Source organism: Salvelinus fontinalis, chromosome 37 (assembly GCF_029448725.1).
Source record: "Salvelinus fontinalis isolate EN_2023a chromosome 37, ASM2944872v1, whole genome shotgun sequence".
NCBI lineage: Eukaryota > Metazoa > Chordata > Actinopteri > Salmoniformes > Salmonidae > Salvelinus > Salvelinus fontinalis.
In genome coordinates this window covers 7,130,263-7,153,276 of record NC_074701.1, presented here as the reverse complement: position 1 = coordinate 7,153,276, position 23,014 = coordinate 7,130,263, and the positions used below count along the sequence as shown (strand labels likewise).

The following is a 23,014-nucleotide window of genomic DNA, read 5'->3' as shown; positions in this document are numbered from 1 at the left end:
TGAGTAGGCACCATTCTCATCCAGAGCCCTCTGTCGCACTAATGTTTGTCTCTGTCACTTTTCCGGATTTTTCCCTGCATTCCCAGTATAAGGCGCTAGTAGATTCAGGCGCAGCTGGGAATTTCATTAATAAAGATTTAGCTCATAGTTTAGGGATCCCTATTGTTTCTGTGGATATGCCTTTCCCTATTCATGCCTTAGATAGTCGACCATTAGGTTCAGGGTTTATCAGGGAGGTCACCGCACCTTTGTGTATGATAACGCAGGAGGGTCACAAGGAGAAGATTAGTCTTTTCCTTATTGATTCTCCTGCGTATTCTGTGGTGCTAGGCCTACCCTGGTTAACTTGTCATAACCCCACTGTTTCTTGGCCAGAGGGCTCTCACAGGGTGGTCGCGAGAGTGCTCAGGTAGGTGTTTAGGGGTTTCCGTTGGTGCTACTACGGTGGAAAGTCCAGACCAGGTCTCCACCGTGCGCATTCCCCCTGAATATGCCGATTTGGCTCTCGCCTTCTGTAAAAAGAAGGCGGCTCAATTACCACCCCATCGACGGGGGGATTGTGCGATAGATCTCCTGGTAGACGCTGCATATCCCAGGAGTCACGTGTATCCCCTGTCGCAAGCGGAGACGGTAGCTATGGATACATATCTCTGAATCCCTGCGTCAGGGGTTCATTCAGCGATCCATTTCACCAGCCTCTTCGAGTTTCTTTTTTGTGAAGAAGAAGGATGGCGGTTTACGCCCGTGCATTGATTATCGAGATCTCAATAAAATCACGGTGAAATATAGTTACCCGTTACCTCTGATAAATACAGTTATTGAGTTAATGAACGGGGCACGCTTCTTCACAAAATTGGATCTCAGGAGTGCGTACAATCTGGTGCGTATTCGGAAGGGTGATGAGTGGAAGACAGCATTTAGCACCACCTCAGGTCATTATGAGTACCTTGTCATGCCATATGGGTTGATGAATGCTCCATCAGTCTTCCAATCATTTGTAGATGAGATCTTTAGGGACCTGCATGGGCAGGGTGTAGTGGTGTATATCGATGATATTCTAATATACTCCGCTACACGCGCCGAGCATGTGTCCCTGGTGCGCAGGGTGCTTGGTCGCCTGTTGGAGCATGATTTATATGTCAAGGCTGAGAAATGCTTGTTCTTCCAACAATCCATCTCCTTCCTAGGGCATCGGATTTCCACTTCAGGAGTGGAAATGGAGAGCGACCGCATTACAGCCGTGCGCAATTGGCCGACTCCAACCACGTTAAAGGAGGTGCAGCGTTTTTTAGGGTTTGCCAATTACTACCGGAGATTTATCCGGGGTTTTGGTCAGGTGGCTGCTCCCATTACCTCACTGCTAAAGGGGGGCCCGGCGCGCTTGCAGTGGTCGGCTGAGGCGAACAGGGCTTTTGGACACCTGAAGAATCTGGTTACCTCGGTGCCTGTGTTGGCTCATCCGGATCCCTCTTTGCCATTCATAGTGGAGGTGGACGCATCCGAAGCTGGGATAGGAGCAGTGCTCTCTCAGCGTTCGGGTGTGCCACTGAAGCTTCGCCCCTGTGCTTTCTTTTCGAAGAAGCTCAGCTCGGTGGAGCGAAACTATGATGTGGGGGACCGGGAGCTGTTAGCTGTCGTACAGGCCTTGAAGGCGTGGAGGCATTGGCTTGAGGGGGCTAAACACCCTTTTCTCATCTGGACTGACCACCGCAATCTGGAGTACATCCGGCAGGCGAAAAGACTGAATCCTCGTCAGGCAAGGTGGGCCATGTTTTTCACTCGTTTTGTGTTTACCCTTACTTACAGACCAGGCTCCCAGAACGTCAAGGCAGACGCATTGTCTCGGCTGTATGACACAGAGGAGCGGTCCATGGATCCCACTCCCATACTCCCAGCTTCGTGTTTGGTGGCGCCAGTAGTGTGGGAGCTGGACGCGGACATTGAGCGGGCGTCACGTGCAGAGCCCTCTCCTCCTGAGTGTCCAGCTGGTCGTCTGTACGTTCCGTCTGCTGTCCGCGACCGATTGATCTATTGGGCTCACACGTCACCCTCCTCTGGTCATCCTGGGATAGGTCGGACGATGCGCTGTCTTGATGGGAGGTACTGGTGGCCCATTTTAGCTAAGGACGTGAGGATTTATGTTTCCTCCTGCTCGGTGTGCGCCCAGTGCAAGGCTCCTAGACACCTGCGGTAAGCTTCAACCTTTACCTGTTCCTCAACGGCCATGGTCGCACCTGTCGGTGGATTTTTTGCCTGATCTTCCACCTTCACAGGGTTACACCACGATCCTGGTCGTTGTGGATCGGTTTTCAAAGTCCTGTCGTCTCCTCCCGTTGCCCGGTCTCCCAACGGCCTTACAAACTGCAGAGGCCCTGTTTACACACGTTTTCCGGCACTATGGGGTGCCTGAGGATATAGTGTCTGATCGGGGTCCCCAGTTCACATCAAGGGTCTGGAAGGCGTTCATGGAACGTCTGGGGATCTCGGTTAGTCTTACCTCAGGTTTTCACCCCGAGAGTAATGGGCAGGTGGAGAGAGTTAACCAGGATGTGGGCAGGTTTTTGCGGTCCTATTGCCAGGACCGGTCAGGGGAGTGGGCGAAGTTCGTGCCCTGGGCAGAGATGGCCCAGAACTCGCTACGTCACTCTTCCACTAACCTCACTCCTTTTCAATGTGTATTAGGGTATCAGCCGGTTCTGGCTCCTTGGCATCAGAGCCAGACCGAGGCTCCTGCGGTGGACAATTGGTTTCGGCGCGCTGAGGAAACCTGGGAGGCAGCCCACGTCCACCTTCAGCGCGCCATAAGGCGCCAGAAACTTGGCGCAGACCGTCGCCGCAGTGAGGCCCCGGTGTTCGCACCAGGGGACAGGGTCTGGCTCTCGACCCGAAACCTGCCCCTCCGCCTGCTCTGCCGGAAGCTGGGTCTGCGGTTTGTGGGGCCGTTTAAAGTCCTGAGGAGAGTGAACGAGGTATGTTATAGGTTACAACTGCCCACTAATTACCGTATTAACCCCTCGTTCCATGTGTCTCTCCTCAGGCCGGTGGTGGCTGGCCCGCTCCAGGAGGCTGAAGTGCGTGAAGTTCCTCCGCCTCCTCTTGACATCGAGGGGGTCCAGGCGTACTCTGTTCGATCCATTTTGGATTCGAGTCGTCGGGCGAGGGGCCTTCAGTACCTCGTGGACTGGGAGGGGTACGGGCCGGAGGAGAGATGCTGGGTTCCGGTGGAGGACGTTTTAGATCCTTCCATCAAAAGAATTCCACCGCCTCCATCTGGATCGCCCTGCACCTCGCCCTCCGGGTCGTCCCCGAGGCCGGTGTCGACGCGCGGCTGGAGCCGCGCGTCAGGGGGGGGGGTACTGTCACGACTTCTGCCGAAGTCGTTGCCTCTCCTTGTTCGGGCGGTGTTCGGCGGTCGACGTCACCGGTCTTCTAGCCATCATCGATCCATTTTTCATTTTCCATTGCTTTTGTCTTGTCTTCCCACACACCTGTTTTCAATCCCATCCATTACCTCTTGTGTATTTAACCCTCTGTTTCCCCTCATGTCTTTGTCAGGGATTGTTTTATGTCAACTGTTGTTTATTGATGTATAGGTGTGCGACGGGTCCTCGTACCCATGTTTATTTTTTACGTATGTACATTGTTCGTGTTTGGAGCATTGTTAAATGGACATTTATTAAAAGTCTCCATTACACTCAGTTTAACTCTCCTGCGCCTGACTTCCCTGCCACCTATACACACGGCTCTGACATTGTAACAACTTCTAAATGTTATATTTGACAAGCATGGATGAACATCTGCCTCTGATTCCAAAGGTTGCAAGTTCGAATCCAGCGATATAATTTTTTTAAAATATTTTTGTTTTAAGCCTATCCCAGACCTTAACCCTTACCATAAGTAACCTTTCAGAATGAATGCCTAACCTTAAGAATTCAGAGTTAATGCATGAACTTAACCTTAAACACTTTGAAATTTGACGTTTGGAACAACTTTGAAATGTTTATGTTTGAGAAACATGGATGAATGTCTAATTCTGACGTGAGACTGAGAGCTGGTAGCCACAACTGAGGTGTTTGTCAGACCAGGAGACATCCCAAAAATCGATCTTCTCACAAAAACATCTGTAGCGTCAGAACGGTTTGGCCTACAAACTAATATGACCATTCCATGGTAAGATGAGACTCTCACAAACAAATACATGTCAGTTGTATTTGCTTTAGCATGCCCACAAGCCTCACAAGACTCGTCTGAATGTAGCCCAGTACCAGTTACAAAAATAAATGGAGGTATACACTGAGTATACAAAACATTAAGAACACCTGCTTTTTCCATGTCATAGACTGACCAGGTGATACAAGGTGAAAGCTATGATCCCTTATTGATGTCACTTGTTAAATCCACTTCAATCAGTGTAGATAAAGAAGAGGAGACAGGTTAAAGAATGATTTTTAAGCCATTAGACAATTGAGAGATGGATTGTGTATGTGTGCTATTCAGAGGGGGAATGGGCAAGACAACAGATTTAAGTGTCTTTAAACAGGGTTTGGTACGCAGGTGCCATGGAGCACCGATTGTGTAAAGAACTGCAACGCTGCTGGATTTTTCACGCTCAACAGTTTCCCGTGTGTATAAAGAATGGTCCTCCACCCAACTGACATGAAGCAAACTTGACTGACATCAAGCCAACTCAACTGTGGGAAGCATTGCAGTCAACATTAGCCAGGATCCCTGTGGATGTTAGCTTAAGCCATCAAAAGTTGAACTATATGTACGAGTAATGTTCAGACAGACATATACTGCAGCAGTAAGGTCATGCTAAAGGGCTTGTGGTGGATTGAGACAGACACACACGCTGCGAATTGAATTGAACACTTATTCTTAAATGAAATTCGTATAATAACTTGGATGTGTCTACCATGTGTCTCTGTTGTAAAACGTTTGTAGCCCAGAGAATATACACACACATACACGCAAAGGCGCGCCCGCACACACACACACCCACCCACACACACACACGTAACCAGGGGAGAGAATGTCTGTGACATATTTGTGACCTCACCACACACCAATCAAACCAACTATTTCCCTCACCACACTGGCACTGACTAAATTGAGCACCGAGGAAAGAAAACCACATATCAACCATATCCCAGACTCCTTTGATTCAGTTACAGTATATTTGGTTGAACTTTGGTGGAACTTCACCTAAGTTCCCTTAACTTCAACCTAACTTCAAAGCATTGAAAAAAGTGCTATATAAAACCCATGTATTGTTACTACTATTCTAACGTTATTCATGCTACTTCTCCTGTCTTTGAAGATACAGTGTTCTCAGAAAGTATTCACACTCCTTGACTTATTCCACATTTTGTTGTGTTACAGCCTGAACTCAAAATGTCTTAAATAGATGTTTTTCTCTCACCGATCTACACAGAATTCCCCATAATGACAAAGTGAAAACATGTTTTTAGATTTTTTTGCTAATTTATTCAAAATGAAATACAGAATAATCTCATTTACATGAGCATTCACACCCCTGAGTCAATACATGTTAGAATCAACTTTGGCAGCAATTACAGCTGATTAGTATTTCTGGGTAAGTCTCTAAGACCTTTGCTCACCTGTATTGTATAATATTTGCACAAGCTCAAGTTGGTTGTCCCTTAAGTCTTGCCATGTCAAGTCTTGCCATGGATTTTCAAGCCGATTTAAGTCAAAACTGTAACTCTGCCACCCACTGCCTTCTTGGTAAGCAACTCCAGTGTATATTTGGCCTTGTGTTTTTTTTTTTTCTTTTTTTTTTTCTTTTTTTTAGGGGAGGATCAGCTTAGTATTGCGGAAAGAATGTTGCTTCCAATGTAATTGTCTGCATCATTTCCATTCCCCCATATTTTTTGGGGTAAATATATATATCCATACACGTATGCATACATATACACATATATACATACACATACCTATATAGACATACATACTTTTTTAAAGAATATGCCTTTATTATTATTCCCCGCGACCCTACCACCAATCCCCCAATTGGAGTAAACTTATAAACACTTCTGCTTTTACCTTCAATTTCTACATCTTATACCTATCTTACAGACACAGTCCACTTTACAATAGTTCTCTCTTATTTGTTCTTAGTCCTTCCTCTATTTCTGTTGTCCATCCAATTTTATTTCCACTTGTAACTGTGCTATTTCACAAAAGCTCCGCACCTATACACATTTCACAGATCCCGTATGCCCTATATTGTTTATCTTGTTATTAGTCCCACCATTCAGGTCCACCGAACGCCTCCAATCTATCTTCCGACATCATCCATTTCGGATTTCTATTTGCCATACATTTCTCAACTGTGCTGTGATGCTTCACAAAAGACCTGAACCTTCCTATTCTCATAGCTTCTACAGATTGTAAATTAAAAATAAACATATTTGCCAAAATAATTATTATATTATTGATTGATTGACTATGGCTTTTCAAATCCCCCAGTATTGCTATCTGTAGCGTTAGTTTTAGGCAAATGTTGCAATTCTTCAGCCATTCCTGGACCTGTGACCAAAAACGAGCTACATATGGACAATACCAAAATAAATGATCTAATGACTCTGCCTCCTCACAACAGAATCTGCAGAGCTGGGAAGATTGTATACCCCATATATATAACATTCTATTAGTTGCAAGAATTTTGTACAGTAATTTATATTGAAAAATTCGAAGTTTTGAATCCGGCGTTGTTTTGCGTATCAATTCATAAACCATGTGCCATGGAATGGGTACATCGAAAATCTCTTCCCAACTATTTTGCAATTTGTATGGCACAGCTGTTAGTTTTTTGGTCCTTAAATGAAATTGGTATATGTTTTTATTTATCACACTTTTCTTTAACCATTTTTGTTCTTTAATACAGGGCCGACATACAAGTTCCTTACTTTTTTCCCCTTCTACATGCCTCTTCCATTTTTGTGGTAATGCTGCAATTAATTGGTTGTAATTTTGGGTAGAGCAGACTTTTCCATATGTCTGTGTTAGCTGCATGTGTGACATAACTCCACCAGTCCTATTTATGATATCATTCACAAAAATTATACCTTTTTTAAACATTTCTTCGATAAATACAGTTTTTTTATCAATTATTATATTTGAATTTAACCACAATATTTGTTGTACTATTTGTTCCGTCCCTTCAGGTGGATTAAACTGAAATTGCAACCAACTTTCTAAGGCTTGTTTAAAGAATAAGGATATTTTGGAGATCATTTCCTTTTCAAACAACCGAAAATGAGCAGGTGTAATCTGAATAAAGGGAAAAAGGCCCTTCTTGAACATAGGATGAGACATTCGTACCAGTTTACTAGAGAACCAGTTTGGATTTAAGTATAACTTTTGTATGACCGATGCCTTTAGTGAGAGGTCTAATGCTTTAATATTTAATAATTTCTGCCCTCCGAATTCATATTTGTTATATAAATAGGCCCTTTTAATTTTATCTGGCTTGCCGTTCCAAATAAAATTGAATATTTTTTGTTCATATAATTTAAAAAACAGGTCACTAGGAGTAGGCAAAACCATAAGCAAATAGGTAAACTGTGATATGACTAAAGAGTTAATTAGGGTGATTTTTCCACAAATAGACAGGTATTTTCCTTTCCATGGTAGCAAGATCTTATCTATTTTTGCTAACTTTCTATAAAAATTTATTGGAGTGAGATCATTTCTTTCTTTTGGGATTTTTATACCGAGTATGTCCACATCTCCGTCAGACCATTTAATTGGTAAACTACATGGCAATATAAAATGTGTATTTTTTAGTGATCCAATACGTAATATGGTACATTTATCATAATTTGGTTTTAATCCAGAGAGGATAGCAAAGGTATCTAGATCCTCTATGAGGCCCTGGAGAGACTCTAGTTGTGGTTTTAAAAGAAAACATGAATCATCAGCGTACAATGACACCTTAGTTTTTAAGCCATGGATTTCTAATCCTTTAATATTAATGTTTCATCTAATTTTAACAGCTAACATTTCGATGGCAATAATAAATAGATATGCCGATAGTGGACAACCTTGTTTTACTCCTCTAGATAGTTTAAAACTTTCTGAGATGTAGCCATTATTTACTATTTTACACCTAGGGTTACTATACATAATTTTAACCCATTTTATAAGAGATTCCCCAAAATTGAAATATTCTAGGCATTTATATATAAACTCCAGTCGTACTTTATCAAAAGCCTTTTCAAAATCAGCTATGAAAACCAGGCCTGGTGTCCCCGATATCTCATAGTGTTCTATTGTTTCCAGTACTTGCCTTATATTATCTCCAATGTATCGTCCATGTAAAAAACCTGTCTGATTAGGATGAATAATATCTGACAAAACTTTTTTTATTCTATGCGCCAAGCATTTTGCTAGGATTTTTGCATCACAACACTGAAGTGTAAGAGGTCTCCAATTTTTTAATTGGACTGGATCTTTATATATACCACTTGGGTCCTGTTTCAGTAATAACGATATCAGACCTTCTTGTTGTGTGTCTGATAATCTACCATTTATATAGGAGTGGTTAAAACAAGTTAATAATGGTCCTTTGAGTATATCAAAAAACGTTTTGTATACTTCCACTGGTATGCCATCCAGCCCTGGAGTTTTCCCATCTTTAAAGGCCCCAATTGCAACAAGCAGTTCCTCCTCTGTAATTTGGCCTTCACATGAGTCTTTCTGTTCAGATGTTAATTTTACATTATTAATAGGAAAAAAATCCATACAATTAGTTTCAGTTAGTGGAGATGGAGGAGCCTGAAACGAAAACATATTCTTAAAGTACTTTACTTCCTCTTTCAAAATATCATTTGGTGAATCATGCGTGACTCCATCATTTGTCACAAGTTTTAATACATTTTTTTTGGTAGCATTTCTATATTGAAGATTGAAAAAGAATTTGGTGCATTTTTCCCCATATTCCATCCAGTTCGCTTTATTTTTATAATATATTACACTGGATCTTTCTTGAATAAGTTCCTCCATTTCTTTTTGTTTTTCCTCTAAATTATTCTGTGCCTCTATGGTACCGTTTTTATTGCTATCTAACTGTACTGTTAGTCCTTCAATTTCCTTTGTTAATATGGACTCTTTTGATCTAAATTGCTTTTGTTTTATAGATGAGTACTGAATTGCATGGCCTCTAAAGGCACACTTAAAAGTGTCCCATACAATAAGGGGATCTGCTGTACCTATGTTATGTCTGAAAAAGTCAGTTATAAAATCTTCTGTCCTAGTTCTAAACAATTTATCATCTAGTAGACTATGATTAAATTTCCAATATCCTCGCCCACGTGGAAATTCTGTAAGAGAAATATATATGCCAATTATGTGATGATCCGACCGCATTCTATCCCCTATCAACACTTTTTTAACTTTTGGTGCCAGAGAGAATGGAATAAGAAAGTAGTCAAGACGACTAGCTTGATTCAGCCTCCGCCATGTATATCTCACTAAATCAGGGTATTTAAGTCTCCATATATCCACTAATTCCAATATATCCATGACATTCATGATTTCCTTAAGTGCCTGAGGGTGATAATTTGTAGTGTGATTTCCTTTCCGGTCTATAGAGCTATTTAAGACCGTATCAAAATCTCCCATTATAATAATAGAGTCTAGTGTTGCTTGTAGAGTTGATAAGTTCTTATATATATTTTCAAAGAAGCTTGGATCATCATTATTCGGACCGTATAGGTTAACAAGCCATATTTGTTTATTGTCCAATAACATATTTAAAATAATCCATCTACCTTGAGGATCTGTTTGGACAATTTGCACATTTGGATCAAAATTATTGTTAATTAAGATCATCACCCCTTTTGAATTTCTTTGCCCATGGGAGAAATATATTTTGCCCACCCAGTTCTTTTTCCACAAAACTTCATCTAAAACTGTTGAATGGGTTTCCTGTAAACAATAAATATTATAATCCTTCTCTTTTAGCCAGGTAAATACTGATCGTCTTTTCTTATTATCTGCTAAGCCATTACAATTGTAACTGGCTATACTTATTTAACCACTTACCATGAGACACACCTTTCATTCTTTTAATCAGAATATATTTTTGTAAACGTACTATTAAAAAGTAACATAATGATTGAGTGTCTATATAGTTGTACCATGATATTTGCATTTCTACTAAGTAAACCTCCAATTGGTCCCTACTATTCCACCCGCTAAAAGGCCTCATCTCGAGATGGCTTGTCATCCCAATGCCCGGCAGACCACCCTCGACCCCCTGTATCCCATAGCCCTGAACCGACTGGGATCCATTCTTTGAAAAGAGCATACAGTTCCATTTACCGAATTGAAGTAAATCAATTGCCATATGCATTTCCATTGCCGTCACCTCGATTTGTATTATATATAGCTGTGGATCATCCTCTATTGTACCTTACATCTTTTACTTCTTCTTTCGCAACAGTTGTGGGATACACACATACACACTCAGCCCTTACCCCCACACAACCATAAGCTCACTTTCTCAACAGTTGCACCATCCCAGAGCCCAACTCAAGATGGGTCATGATTTCCAAATGCCATTGCAGTTGCAGCTGCATGAGAAGGCCTGCAAGACCGCGCAAAAAAATAAGCAAAAATTGAAATTTATTTACCATTGTCATATCCTAGATAATGGCCGTCAAATGTACACCCTATTCCTGAAAGAAACACCCACAATACGGCCACCAGTCATGACCATGTCCCCACGCATCTCCATGCAGTCCGACCTTGATTCTGTGCCACCAGGGCCACAATAATATACCCCCTCTCTGAATGTCCGAGTGTGACCCCCTCCCCATGGGTTACTGCAGCTAGTGTTGCCAGCACTGCCACTGCCTGGGTGGGGGTACCCCACCGGAATCCCCACCGGCTAGGTACAAGGTCGTCAAGGTTCTCATTAGCAGCTTTGAGAAATTCCTTGTATATTTTCCTCTCCCTTTAGGGGGCTTTGGCTTTGCAGGACCAACCCTGCCAAGCAGGCTCAGAATCTTGAGGGGGCAGTGCTGCTCTTGGTCTCTGACCTCATTTTAGCTGCATATAGACCGCTTACAGCGAGCACATAAAACAGTTAGGGACTTCTCCTTAATATCTGGGTCATTCAGGTGGGTGTCTAGGGTATAGGGCCATAGACAGTACCATTAAAATAGGATAATAATTAGATATAATTTATTAAGATAAAAAAAATGTAGTTTTCCATGATAGGACAATAAATAAATAAGACGTATAATTCATTATAAAAGTATATCCATCATCTGAACAACATTGAAAGCCCTCTCATACCCGGCTCACAGCAATACATTGGCTCTGGGATATGCAACCATTTCATTACTCACTCACTCAACTTTCCAAACATAACAAATAAGATAAAAAATAAAATAAACACAAACCATACCATCCACACATACTGTGCCTTCTGTTTACTTAGTTTTTATCTTCACTGTGTAAAAATAGTGCTTGTGTGTTCAATTAGTTATATGTGAAGATTTATAAAAAAGCTATATTTTTTGTTGTATTGTTACAATCAGTAACCGGGCTTGAATTGTGTTTATTTTCCTCGTCTATGAGAATTTTGTAAATTTTAAAATAACCATGGACTATTCTTTGTGTCTCTGAACAACTGGTTATCAATATATAGTTTATCAACGACGAGAGCTACTCGTTTCGCTTTTAATCTGTTTTCTTTGAAAATTGGATACAGAACTTTGCGCCGTTCTGCAATTTCTTTCGGAAACTGATCATTCATGCCAATGTTGGTCCCAGCAAGTCTTTTACCTAGGCTTTTAACCATTATTTTATCTTTAAATGAAGCAAATTTTGCAACGATTGGGCGTTCGTACCTCTGCCCTCTCTGTCCGAAGCGGTGAACACGTTCAAGTTGGATTTTGTCGACAACTTCGCATGGAATCTGAAGCGCTGTACGGAGGAACTCTCTAACTATAGATTCAGGAACTTCTCCTTCTTTTTCTTGGATACCTGTAAGTACCAAATTCTCTCTCATGGATCTAGTTTGAATCTCCAGTAAGGCTTCTTTCAGAACGATGTTCTCTTTTTTAATTCCATTCATTTCGGTTTGAATCTTATTGACTGTCCCTTTTAGCGCGTGTGTTTCCTTCTCCAATGTCGCAGCTTTTTCATCACTCATCTCTAGGCTTGCCTTTAACTCTTTTATATCCTTACTAAGTAATTCAAGTAAACCCAGTTTGTCATTTATTGATTTTAACAGATCAGTTTCGACCTTTACCATTCCCGGTGGTGAGAATATTAAATCGTCAGTATCTGTCGAAGAATCTCGCTTGCGTTTTGTAAACGGTTCCCCTGTCTTATTCTCCGTCATGTTTGGTTGTTGTCTGTGTTCGTAATATTTGTCGATAAATGTCTCTAGTCTTAGGATTTGTTTTGTGTTATTATCCAGATTGAAGGTTTATCACTCACCAGATTATGTAGTGCTAATATTTTAGTCTATTTAGCAGATATTTCGAATATTATGTTTTATCTTGAGGTGCTCTACATAACTTCGTTCAGTCCGCCATTACCTTTACTTTACCTTTACGTCTACGTCCTTTTGGCCTTGTGTTTTAGGTTATTGTCCTGCTGAAAGGTGAATTTGTTTCCCACTGTCTGTTGGAAAGCAGACTGAACCAGATTTTCCTCTAGAATTTTGCCTGTGCTTAGCTCTATTCCGTTTATTTTTATCCTTAAAAAACGTCCTAGTCCTTGCCAATGAAAAGCATACCCATAACATGATGCATCCATCACCAAGCTTGAAAATATGAACAGTGGTGTGTTGTGATGGATTTTCCCCAAACATGACACTTTATATTCAGGACATAAAGTTTATTACTTTGCCCAATTTTTTAGCAGTTTTAATTTAGCACCTTATTGCAAAAAGGATGCATGTACAGGCTTCCGTCTTTTCACAATATGTTAGTATTGTGGAGAAACTACAATGTTGTTGATCCATCCTCAGTTTTCTCCTATCACAGCCATTCAACTCTGTAACTGTTTTAAAATCACCATTGCCTCACGGTGAAATCCCTGAGCGGTTTCCTTCCTCTCCGGCAACTGAGTTAGGAAGGACGCCTGTGTCTTTGTAGTGACTGGATGTATTGAAACACCACCCAAAGTGTAATTTATAACTTCACCATGCTCAAAGGGGTATTCAACGTCTGCTGTTTTTAATTTTTACCCATCTACCAATAGGTGCTCTTCTTTGCGAGGCATTGGAAAACCTCCCTGGTCTTTGTGGTTAAATCTGTGTTTGAAAATCAGTGCTCGACTGAGGGACCTTACAGATAATTGTATTGTGGGGTACAGAGATGAGGTAGTCATTCAATAATCATATTAAACACTATTATTGCACAACGAGTGAGTCCATGCAACTTATTATGTGTCCTGTGTGAATTTAAGTATGCTCTCTCTAATTCTCTCTTTCTCTCTTTCTTTCTCTCTCTCGGAGGACCTGAGCCCTAGGACCATGCCTCAGGACTACCTGGCATGATGACTCCTTGCTGTCCCCAGTACACCTGGCCATGCTGCAGCTCCAGTTTCAACTGTTCTGCCTGCGGCTATGGAACTCTGACCTGTTCACCGGACGTTCTACCTGTCCCAGACCTGCTGTTTTCAACTCTCTAGAGACAGCAGGAGCGGTAGAGATACTCTTAATGATCGGCTATGAAAAGCCAACTGACATTTACTTCTGAGGTGCTGACTTGCTGCACCCTCGACAACTACTGTGATTATTATTATTTGACCATGCTGGTCATTTATGAACATTTGAACATCTTGGCCATGTTCTGTTATAATCTCCACCCGCCACAGACAGAAGAGGACTGGCCACCCCTCATAGCCTGGTTCCTCTTTAGGTTTCTTACTAGGTTTTGGCCTTTCTAGGGAGTTTTTCCTAGCCACCGTGCTTCTACACCTGCATTCCATACATCACTTTGAGATATCAGCTGATGTTAGAAGGGCTATATAAATTGATTTGATTTGATTATTATGTGACTTTTTAAGCACATTTTATTTATGGTTGCAATAACAAAGGGATTGAATACTTATTGACTCAAGACATTTCAGCTTTTCATTTTTTTTAAACATAATACCAGTTTGACATTATGGTGTATTGTGTGCTGGCCAGTAACACAAAATCTCTTTTGAATCCATTTTAAATTGAGGCTGTAACACAACAAAATGTGGAAAAAGTCAAGGAGTGTGAATACTTTCTGAAGGTATTTAGGGTGCACATCCCTCTTTCTCTAATACGATTGTACAAATGTTAGTTAGCTAGCCAGTGTATATTATGAACACTTGTATGAACACAGATATTGAGCAGGTGGGTTGAGAAAACAGAACTACTGTTCACTACACCTCTGACTCTGTAATGGTATGTGTTTAAATGTGTTTAACGGTTCACCTTCCCAGAAACCCCAGTCTGCCTGTATAATCAGCGTGTTACAGGCTCTACCCCTCGTTTACAGAGAGAGAGAGAGAGAGAGAGAGAGAGAGAGAGAGAGAGAGAGAGAGGCTAATTATAGGGGGACCCACCCCTGTTGCTAAACGACAACAATCACCCTGCTGTTTATTTTTTCATCACCGTCACACTCCCTTGCTTTCCTTACCGCTTTACCACTTTCTCTCCTCCTTCACCTCTCTCTCTCGCTCTCTCTCCCTCTCCAGTATCTTCCTCCGTTACCCTGCAGTGCCAGAAGAAGAGGAGTACCCCATGCAATGTTTGAACCCCGGATATGAATAGCAACCACTTTAAACACCAAATGTCTTTGTCAGGATAGTGATTACTGGGAACCATCGATCTTAGATCCACAGCTTTGAGTTGTCCAGATGAAGTTGCAGAGTTGCATAGTGTTTCCTCCTTTCATGGATGATCCTCTTTCTATGGGATCAGAGATGATAGCCTGTGAGCTCCTACTTGGCTATGGACGATCTCTTATGCAAGTACAGAACATGCAATAAAAAATGTCAGCCAAAACACAACTGAATGAATTACAGCTTGGGCTGACAACCACGGTTAAACGCTTCTCCACCACCACATAAAGCACAGCCGCCCGCCATACATAGTCCTGAATAAATCAAAAGAAGCAATATAAATTAGAGACAAGCTCACATTAGATCCCTCAGGTTTCTCTGATCTGAGACACCAACCGAGACTGAATTGGTTACAAAACATGTCACCCTAAGGAAAATGATACCCCCTCATCTGGGCTGAAGCGCAATTAATCAATTGTAGGACCTATAATCTCCACGGTGACAGAGAGAGACAGACAGTTGCTGACACAGCGGGGCCACAGCTGGGCCCAGGCTATAATTGGAGACAGTAGAAAACCCTGGGTAGTCAGAGTGGCTCAGTCCTACACACTGTTCTTCACACACACAGACACACACACATGAACGATGCGCACACACGCACACACACACACACACACACACACACACACACACACACACACACACACACACACACACACACACACACACACACACACACACACACACACACACACACACACACACACACACACACACACACACACACACACACACACACACACATGAACGATACACACATTCACACACACAAAGGATGCATGCATACACACACACACTTACAGCCATCAACAGACAGACAGACACACACACACACACACACACACAGCTATAATTGGGGTGTTTTTTTCTCTGGCGGCAAGCAGGGCAGAAACCTGGAGAGCCTCAGTACTGCCCAACCTACAATTACAACATCTCCAGGGTCTCATCCAGACCAGTAGACATGGACAAGAGCCAGGAGGTGACAGGAGCCATATGCTCTGGTCTCGTTTGAGCTTTCTAAGAATGGACCAGAGACTGTCTGAACAAGCTACTGTAGGTCCATTCATGCCAGGTCATGCCAGTCCTAATTGGGTTCTACTGGGTTAGGAATACAGTAACTTTAATTTTCTGTAAAATAAATTATATTTTCATTTAGGTTCTTGGACGAATGTGAAAATACTACAAGTTACAGACTGCACCTTTAAGCCATGTTAAAATCAATCAACCAACCATCAGTCAATCACTCATTCTATTTTAGGATGTGGGATATTGGGCTATACATAAAAACTGTAGTGTCTTAAATTATCAACCAACCAGGACTAAAATACTAATAAAATCCATGAGAACAAAACTTTAAAAGAGCAAAACTGGCCTTAATAAACTATACAGACTTTGAACATGACTAACTGTCTAATCTGAGGTAAAAAAATGATCTGGCCTTTCTGGGTCATATCAGAGTGATGTGGTGCCAGGGCGAAAGCTTTCACCAGCTGGACCAGCAGGCACACAAACACTGGGGTACCGTTCAGTAGGCACAAAATTAAAGAAAACGCTTTGAAACCGATGGAATATAGCCAATGAGAAAGTCCCTTTTTGTTGTGTGTTTCCAGATGTGTTCTCCTGTTTGTCCCTTCGGAACACAACACCAGGTCAACCCTAGGACACAGAGACCCAACTGAATTTAAATAGAAGCAACCACTGCCGTCCCAAACTGCTTGTAATTTACTAAACTGAGAATGAAACATACTGACAGAAAAACAAACTGGCGGTTTGAACTCTGAAAAGATAATGGCCAAATACCCGTACTTGCGTTCTAAAAAGTAGGCATATTGGGCATTTAAAAATAGAATGTTTTATAGTATTTGATATTTCGAAAATGTTGTATGATTTAAATGTCTTGATGTCATACTTATTTAGGCTTTTCATGTAGTAGAATAATCTGAACACTATTGAGGAAGAGTCGTCTTGTCAGATCCATGTGTGTTTGACAGCAGCCTATAATTAACTGAGGTGACAAGCTGAACCCAGATGAACGAATGGCGGGAAACAACACAATTATGCATTAAATGACGCATTCTCAGTATAGGTGAGTCTAGTAAGTTGATATTTGTTGTTTACTGCATACATTTTCACTAAACAGTATGTTCTAAATACTAAATAGTATGATGGGCGTATTATGGGCGGTTGGTAGCCTAGCAGTAAAGAAGGGGTGGTGCCAGTAACCGAAAGGTCGCTGGTTTGAATTCCCGAGCTGACTAGGTGAAAAAAATCTGGCGAACAAGGCACTTAACCCTAATTGCGCCTGTAAGTCTCTCTGGATAAGAGCGTCAACTAAATGACTATAATGTAAATGTCCCGTACAATAATAAGTACACAGTATGCAGTTTTAGTAAGTAGCCTATAGGCAAGACAGATTTCAGACACGGCCATTGGACCACATGCACTTGTTAAAACAAACAGACAAATACTCCTGAATATATCCACCTCTCAGTCTATTTATTTATTCCCTACTTTATTTTTCTTCTTCTTCTGTTGTCATCTTTTTTCCTTTTTTTCATTCTTCCTTTTTTGAACATTGTTTCTGTGACTTCACAGGTTTAAAAACAAGAGGCCAACAGAATTCAACTGCCTGTGAATTCTTCAGGCTAAGTCCTTCAGACTACACCAACCTTGTCCTGTTTCTCTCTCGTCTCCCTTACAATTCCACTATACTGGCTATGAGCCTAGGTAGGGCCTCTGTCTTCCACGGTGCCATTATGGAGCTAAATATCTCATTGGAATTAATCACTTCTGAAAATGTACCAATCCGGTCTTGAAACTCCCCTCACTTGAATGTAACATGACAGGGAAAGGTCTAGTGAGGAAATTAACCGGCTAAAACAGTAGCTCTCTCTTTAAACAGATACAGGAATCAGAACAGATGTTATTCTCAATTCAGTCACACGTACACACGTACACGCACGCACACGCACACACGGGGCTAGCTACAGTAGCTGCAGCCTATATGGAGAATGAATGTCTCAACTTTGAGTCACACAGGACAATTACAGTAGGATGTCCATAAAAGTCTGGACAGAGGACTTTCATTCATGATGGGACAGAAATAGTCGTGCTAATGTGTGGTTCTCCCTCGGTTCTAAGCTAAACCGTCCTAATATCACCGTTTTCCACAGGGTCAGAGGAAGTACAGTTAGGTTGGTGAGTCAGTGAGTCAGTGAGTGAGTGAGTGAGTGAGTGAGTGAGTGAGTGAGTGAGTGAGTGAGTGAGTGAGTGAGTGAGTGAGTGAGTCAGTGTGTCAGTGAGTGAGTGAGTGAGTGAGTGAGTCAGTGTGTCAGTGAGTGAGTGAGTCAGTCTGACAACTGAGGATGTTTTGTCTGACAACTGAGAGACTTCCTAATATGGATACCATACACATGAGGACATGTACATCCGGACAAAAGCTCAGCCCTGTCCGAAAACCACTCCCTACACCTTCCAACTATTTGCTATGGTCATTCTCCCCACCCCCTACACCTTCCAACTATTTGCTATGGTCATTCTCCCCACTCCCTCATCAGTCTTTACTCTGCCTCCACCCCAATGAACATCCATCACTGCTACAGTCCTTATGATGTATATAGTGCTATTTCTATTTCTATTGTTTTTTTATTATTACCATTTCCATTATTTTGGGGTGGCAGGTAGCCTAGTGGTTAGAGCCTAGTGGTTAGAGCGTTGGGCCAGTACCTGAAAGGTTGCTAGATCGAATCCCTGAGCTGACAAGGTAAAAATCTATCGTTTTGCCGCTGAACAAGGCAGTTAACCCACTGTTCCTAGGCTGTCATTGTAAATAAGAATGTGTTCTTAACTGACTTGCCTAGTTAAATAATAGTTAGATTTAAAAAAAAATATATATATATATATATATACATTTCCCTTAGTCCTAGATGTTGGAGCTCACTGTACCCTGCAATCCCACCTGTAACCCTGAACATGTGACTATTAAACACTCTGAATCTGAACAACAATCACACCTGTAACCCTGAACATGTGACTGTTAAACACTCTGAATCTGAACAACAATCACACCTGTAACCTTGAACATGTGACTGTTAAACACTCTGAATCTTTGAATCTGCAGATCTGAGGGCTGAATGGAGTGGGTTATTTACTTGTATGTTCTTTCGTTGTGTAGTTCTGCCTCAGGGAACCCCAGCATTCCACACACCACTCTGCTGCTGTTGAGGTTCCAGCCCAGGTCACACACCTGCCTCCATCTCCCAGCATGCTTTACTTCCACCACGCCCTCAGTGATCAGGGCCCGCTTCTTAGTGTGCATCAGGATGGGCCGCAGACGCACCTCCTGGATACGCACCTTGCTGGAATACTGAGGGGGGAGGGGATTTCTTAAAACTTTGCTGTAAAAAAGTTTGATCAAGGACTCTTTCAAATTCAAATGACTTAAGCGAATAAATTCCAACTGGGACAGTAAATATATAGATTGATTGGTTAATTGATTGGCATTGGCAGTATCGGTGGTTGATCAGCAAATACCAGACATTAGCAAGTACCAGAGTCATAGAGTTGGTGGTGCCCACTGTAGCTGCTTACCAGGTTGTATAGATGTTGTCTCAGGTTACGTCTACGTTACTACTAGAGGTAGCAGGGATAGAGAGTATAAGGTGCAATGCTACCTACCGGGTTGTAGTGGTGCTGTCTCGGGCTGGGCCTCTCTGGAGGGTGTCCGTTCCCATGATGGGCCTGTCGGGGGTTACTGCGGCTGGCCAGGATGCTTTGCCACTGGGGCGAGACGCTGACATCCGGACGCAGGGCCACTGACTGACCATTACGTGACCCCGTGACATGGTCCAGTCGTCGCTCCGGACTGCAGACCACGCCAAGGTCCTCAGAGTGCTTGCAATCATTGACCCCCCAGCCGTTATGTTTACAGTTTTTCACAGTCTTCTCTGTGCCGTCACAACGCACGTTGTCCATCCAGATAGGACCTGGGGACGGCGGAAACAGGGTTGTTATTGGATATGGACATCAACTTGTCATGGATGGATGGATGGACGGATTAAAGTATTTACTGATTGATTGATTGACTGATTTAATTATCCATACCTTTATTAATTCCTTCACTGATGTAATAATTGATAGCCAAATTTGATAAAAAATGTGCCGTAAATATGCCATATACAGTAATAAGTTGCAACTGTGGGACTAGGGAGTCTGTCTCCCCAGCTTCTGTAGGCCTCCAACACCCACGTTTACATCACCAATTACATCACCAAAATAACCCTGCAGTGAATGAGCTGAGCCTGCCACCATCATAAAGATACAAAGAAAACGTATGGGACTTCACTGCACTCCTCATTACAGTCGCTGCCTGGCAGGCTGGCGTGGCAATATACGGCCTGAGAGGAGCATTTGTTTTAGAGTAATGACAGCCTTGCTCTGCCAGGGATGTGCTACACTTGCCTTGTTTTATAGACATGCTTTATTTCCAACTTTAAATTACAATTAAAGGGAAGGGTGAGTGAAGCGACATGGCAGTAGCTAGGCTAGCTGTCTAGCACTGCCATCCTATCCTGGGATAGGCTACTGCTGTTGTGAAATATCTATTTACTAATCATGCCTGCCAGTAAAAGTCAAGTGCTTTAGAAACTGAATGGTTTTGGAACGGAATTTTAGTTAGAATGCAGGCACCCTCTTCACAGAATTGGAAAGATAGGCTTATGGATTAAAGTTCACCCAAATTACTATATTATACGTTGGCTTCCTTACCATGTAAGCCGTCTATGGACGAGGAATGGCCGCAATCCATGCTTTGGTTTAGTTTCCCTGGTTCTGTTTCCACATGCTAACGTTTTAGAATTTGTGGCACAAATCCGACAGATCGATATGAGCTTTTTCTGCACATCATGTTCATATTATCTATAACTGACTTTGTTAAGCTTCACATTAAATGTTGGATACTTTCAAATGATTCGGACATGATGTGTGAAAAATGCTAATATCGGTCCAATGACTTGAATGGGATTAGTGCAACAAATGCTAAAACGTTAGCATGTGGAAATAGTGACAGGGAAATTAAAGCATGTATTCCTGTCATATGTTGTCCATAGACTGCTTACAGGGTAATTTTGCAATTTGTGAAATTTTGTAATTTTGGTGAACTATCCCTTTAACATCTGACAGCCATATAAAAAGAATGGAAGCTGACTGTCTTCTTTTAATGATAAAGATACATTTTGATCATTGCAAAAATGCAGCAACTGTTCTGGAACGCTTACCAACACCCTCTCCATATTTGGCACTATGGGCCCACGTGATGCCGGTCTGAAAGCCCAGCTCGCGGCAAACGACTTTGGCTAGGTTGATATCCACGTCGTCATCACACACCGTCCCCCACGTGCTGTTGTGAAGCACTTCCACGCGACCCTCGTTCAGTCCCCGGGCGAAGTTTCCCGCCAGGCGCACCTTTGAAACCGGAGCGCGCGCGGTCCTGATGCGTGGTGAGGATGACGACCGTCGGCGGGGTTCCGAAAGCGCAGAGGAGGAGAGGAAGAGGAGGAGGAGCAGAGAACTCAAGCAGATGAGGAAGATGCGAGGCATCATGTCTGTGTATGGAGTGTCGTCTAGGAGATAGAGAGAGAGAGAATTGGGTAGTAGAGTCATCAACATAATTGACTGAAGGAAATCAGTTGTTTATTAGTTGAGTGGATTTGATAGTATGATCAATCGTATTTTATTGAGAGATAATTTATCCCAGTTCAATATTTGCTACCCTGAAAGAAGAGGCATTATTTGGGCTCATAACCAGCAGTGGAATTGTAAGGGAGTAAGAGAGTGAGATGGCTATCTTCAAACAGGACAATACTGACATCATCTGGACAGAGTTGGCCTATTCTGTCCTATTCAGAGCTGGGAGACAGGTAGGCTACAGGTAAGTGGACAGGTTAGTCTCTCTCTCTCGCTCTCAAAATACATTTCAACAACATAAAAATTAGCTAAATCCAAAGTTTACAGATACAATGATAGAGGACCTGATAGAAACCAGTCTGATATGAGCAGGATATGATGAAACTCTTTGTAGTTCCAGACATTAAAATCTGAAGTTCAACCAGAGAACTATGATTGCATTTCACATAGACATATAATTAGTCTAGAAATATTTCAGTTCTTAAGTTTTTTCAGCCCCAGATATGTACAAGTATCACCCTGGAGCTATTGAAACATATTTCACCCCAACACAGACACGGAGAGACAGGCAGGCAGACAGAAGGACGGACAGCATTGCATAATACTATAAATTGACTAAATAACTCCAAAAATGTTTGAGACATTCCCTGTATCCTCAGAAACACATGAGAATACACTAGATCACATTGAGTTGCACAGAAGCCATAACTTTCTTTGTGTAATTACATATCAGAATACAGAATAGAGCTATTATCATACATTATGATAATTACATTTGGAACAAAATTCCGCATTTGAATTAAACGTAATTTTTAAAAATTGATGAGGTTGATGTTAATCTAATCACGTTTATTCTTTAATCAACTAATTCAGAAACAAGCAACCACTCATGTTTAACTACCTGATTATCCCTGTATGAGAAGACACAACCAGATAAAAGCCAACATGTAAACTTAACATAAGTTACCTAGACTAATATATTTCTATTCACATGTGTATTTGAATTATACATCTAAAGCACTGCAAGGTGAATAAAAAGGGAATAAAATGAGAATAAAAGAGCAGGAGGGTGGACTCACCTGTTAGAAAGCTACAGACACAGCAGTGTTACACGTCCCAGACCGGGAGAGGAGAGAGTGACTGAGTGAACAAGTAAGTGTACCTGCTAGATGAGGTCTCTGGTCAATCTTTCTCTTTCTTCTCCTGCCTCCCTCATTCCCTCCCACATTTCTTCTCTCTCTCATGTTTTAAGAATTTTCCTGCTCACTCAGAAATGCTGACACACACACACACACACAATTGTTTAATTGCATTTTGATTTAAATATAAACATAGTTTGGGGTGTGTTTGCATTTTAAATGGTGCTGTTGGGAAATAATGATCTGTTTTCAGATACTCTCTGTGTATAATTTCACTGTTGTACATAATCCCACAAATCTCTTGTACCAATAGAGCTAAAATG

At 41.9% G+C, this 23,014-nt stretch overlaps 1 protein-coding gene across 1 annotated transcript in view; it reads right to left on the bottom strand.

Moving 5' to 3' along the window:
* LOC129836031 (lysyl oxidase homolog 4-like) overlaps positions 1-22,721 on the bottom strand; it is a 53,385-nt gene extending 30,664 nt beyond the window's left edge. The window contains exons 1-4 of the mRNA XM_055901777.1: positions 22,632-22,721; positions 21,144-21,488; positions 19,546-19,853; positions 19,020-19,234 (exon numbers count right to left, since the gene is read on the bottom strand). Of these exons, the coding sequence (XP_055757752.1) occupies positions 19,020-19,234; positions 19,546-19,853; positions 21,144-21,468 (848 nt within the window). The 5' untranslated portion in view covers positions 21,469-21,488; positions 22,632-22,721. The remainder of the gene's footprint in view (positions 1-19,019; positions 19,235-19,545; positions 19,854-21,143; positions 21,489-22,631) is intronic.
* Positions 22,722-23,014: the final 293 nt, after the last annotated feature.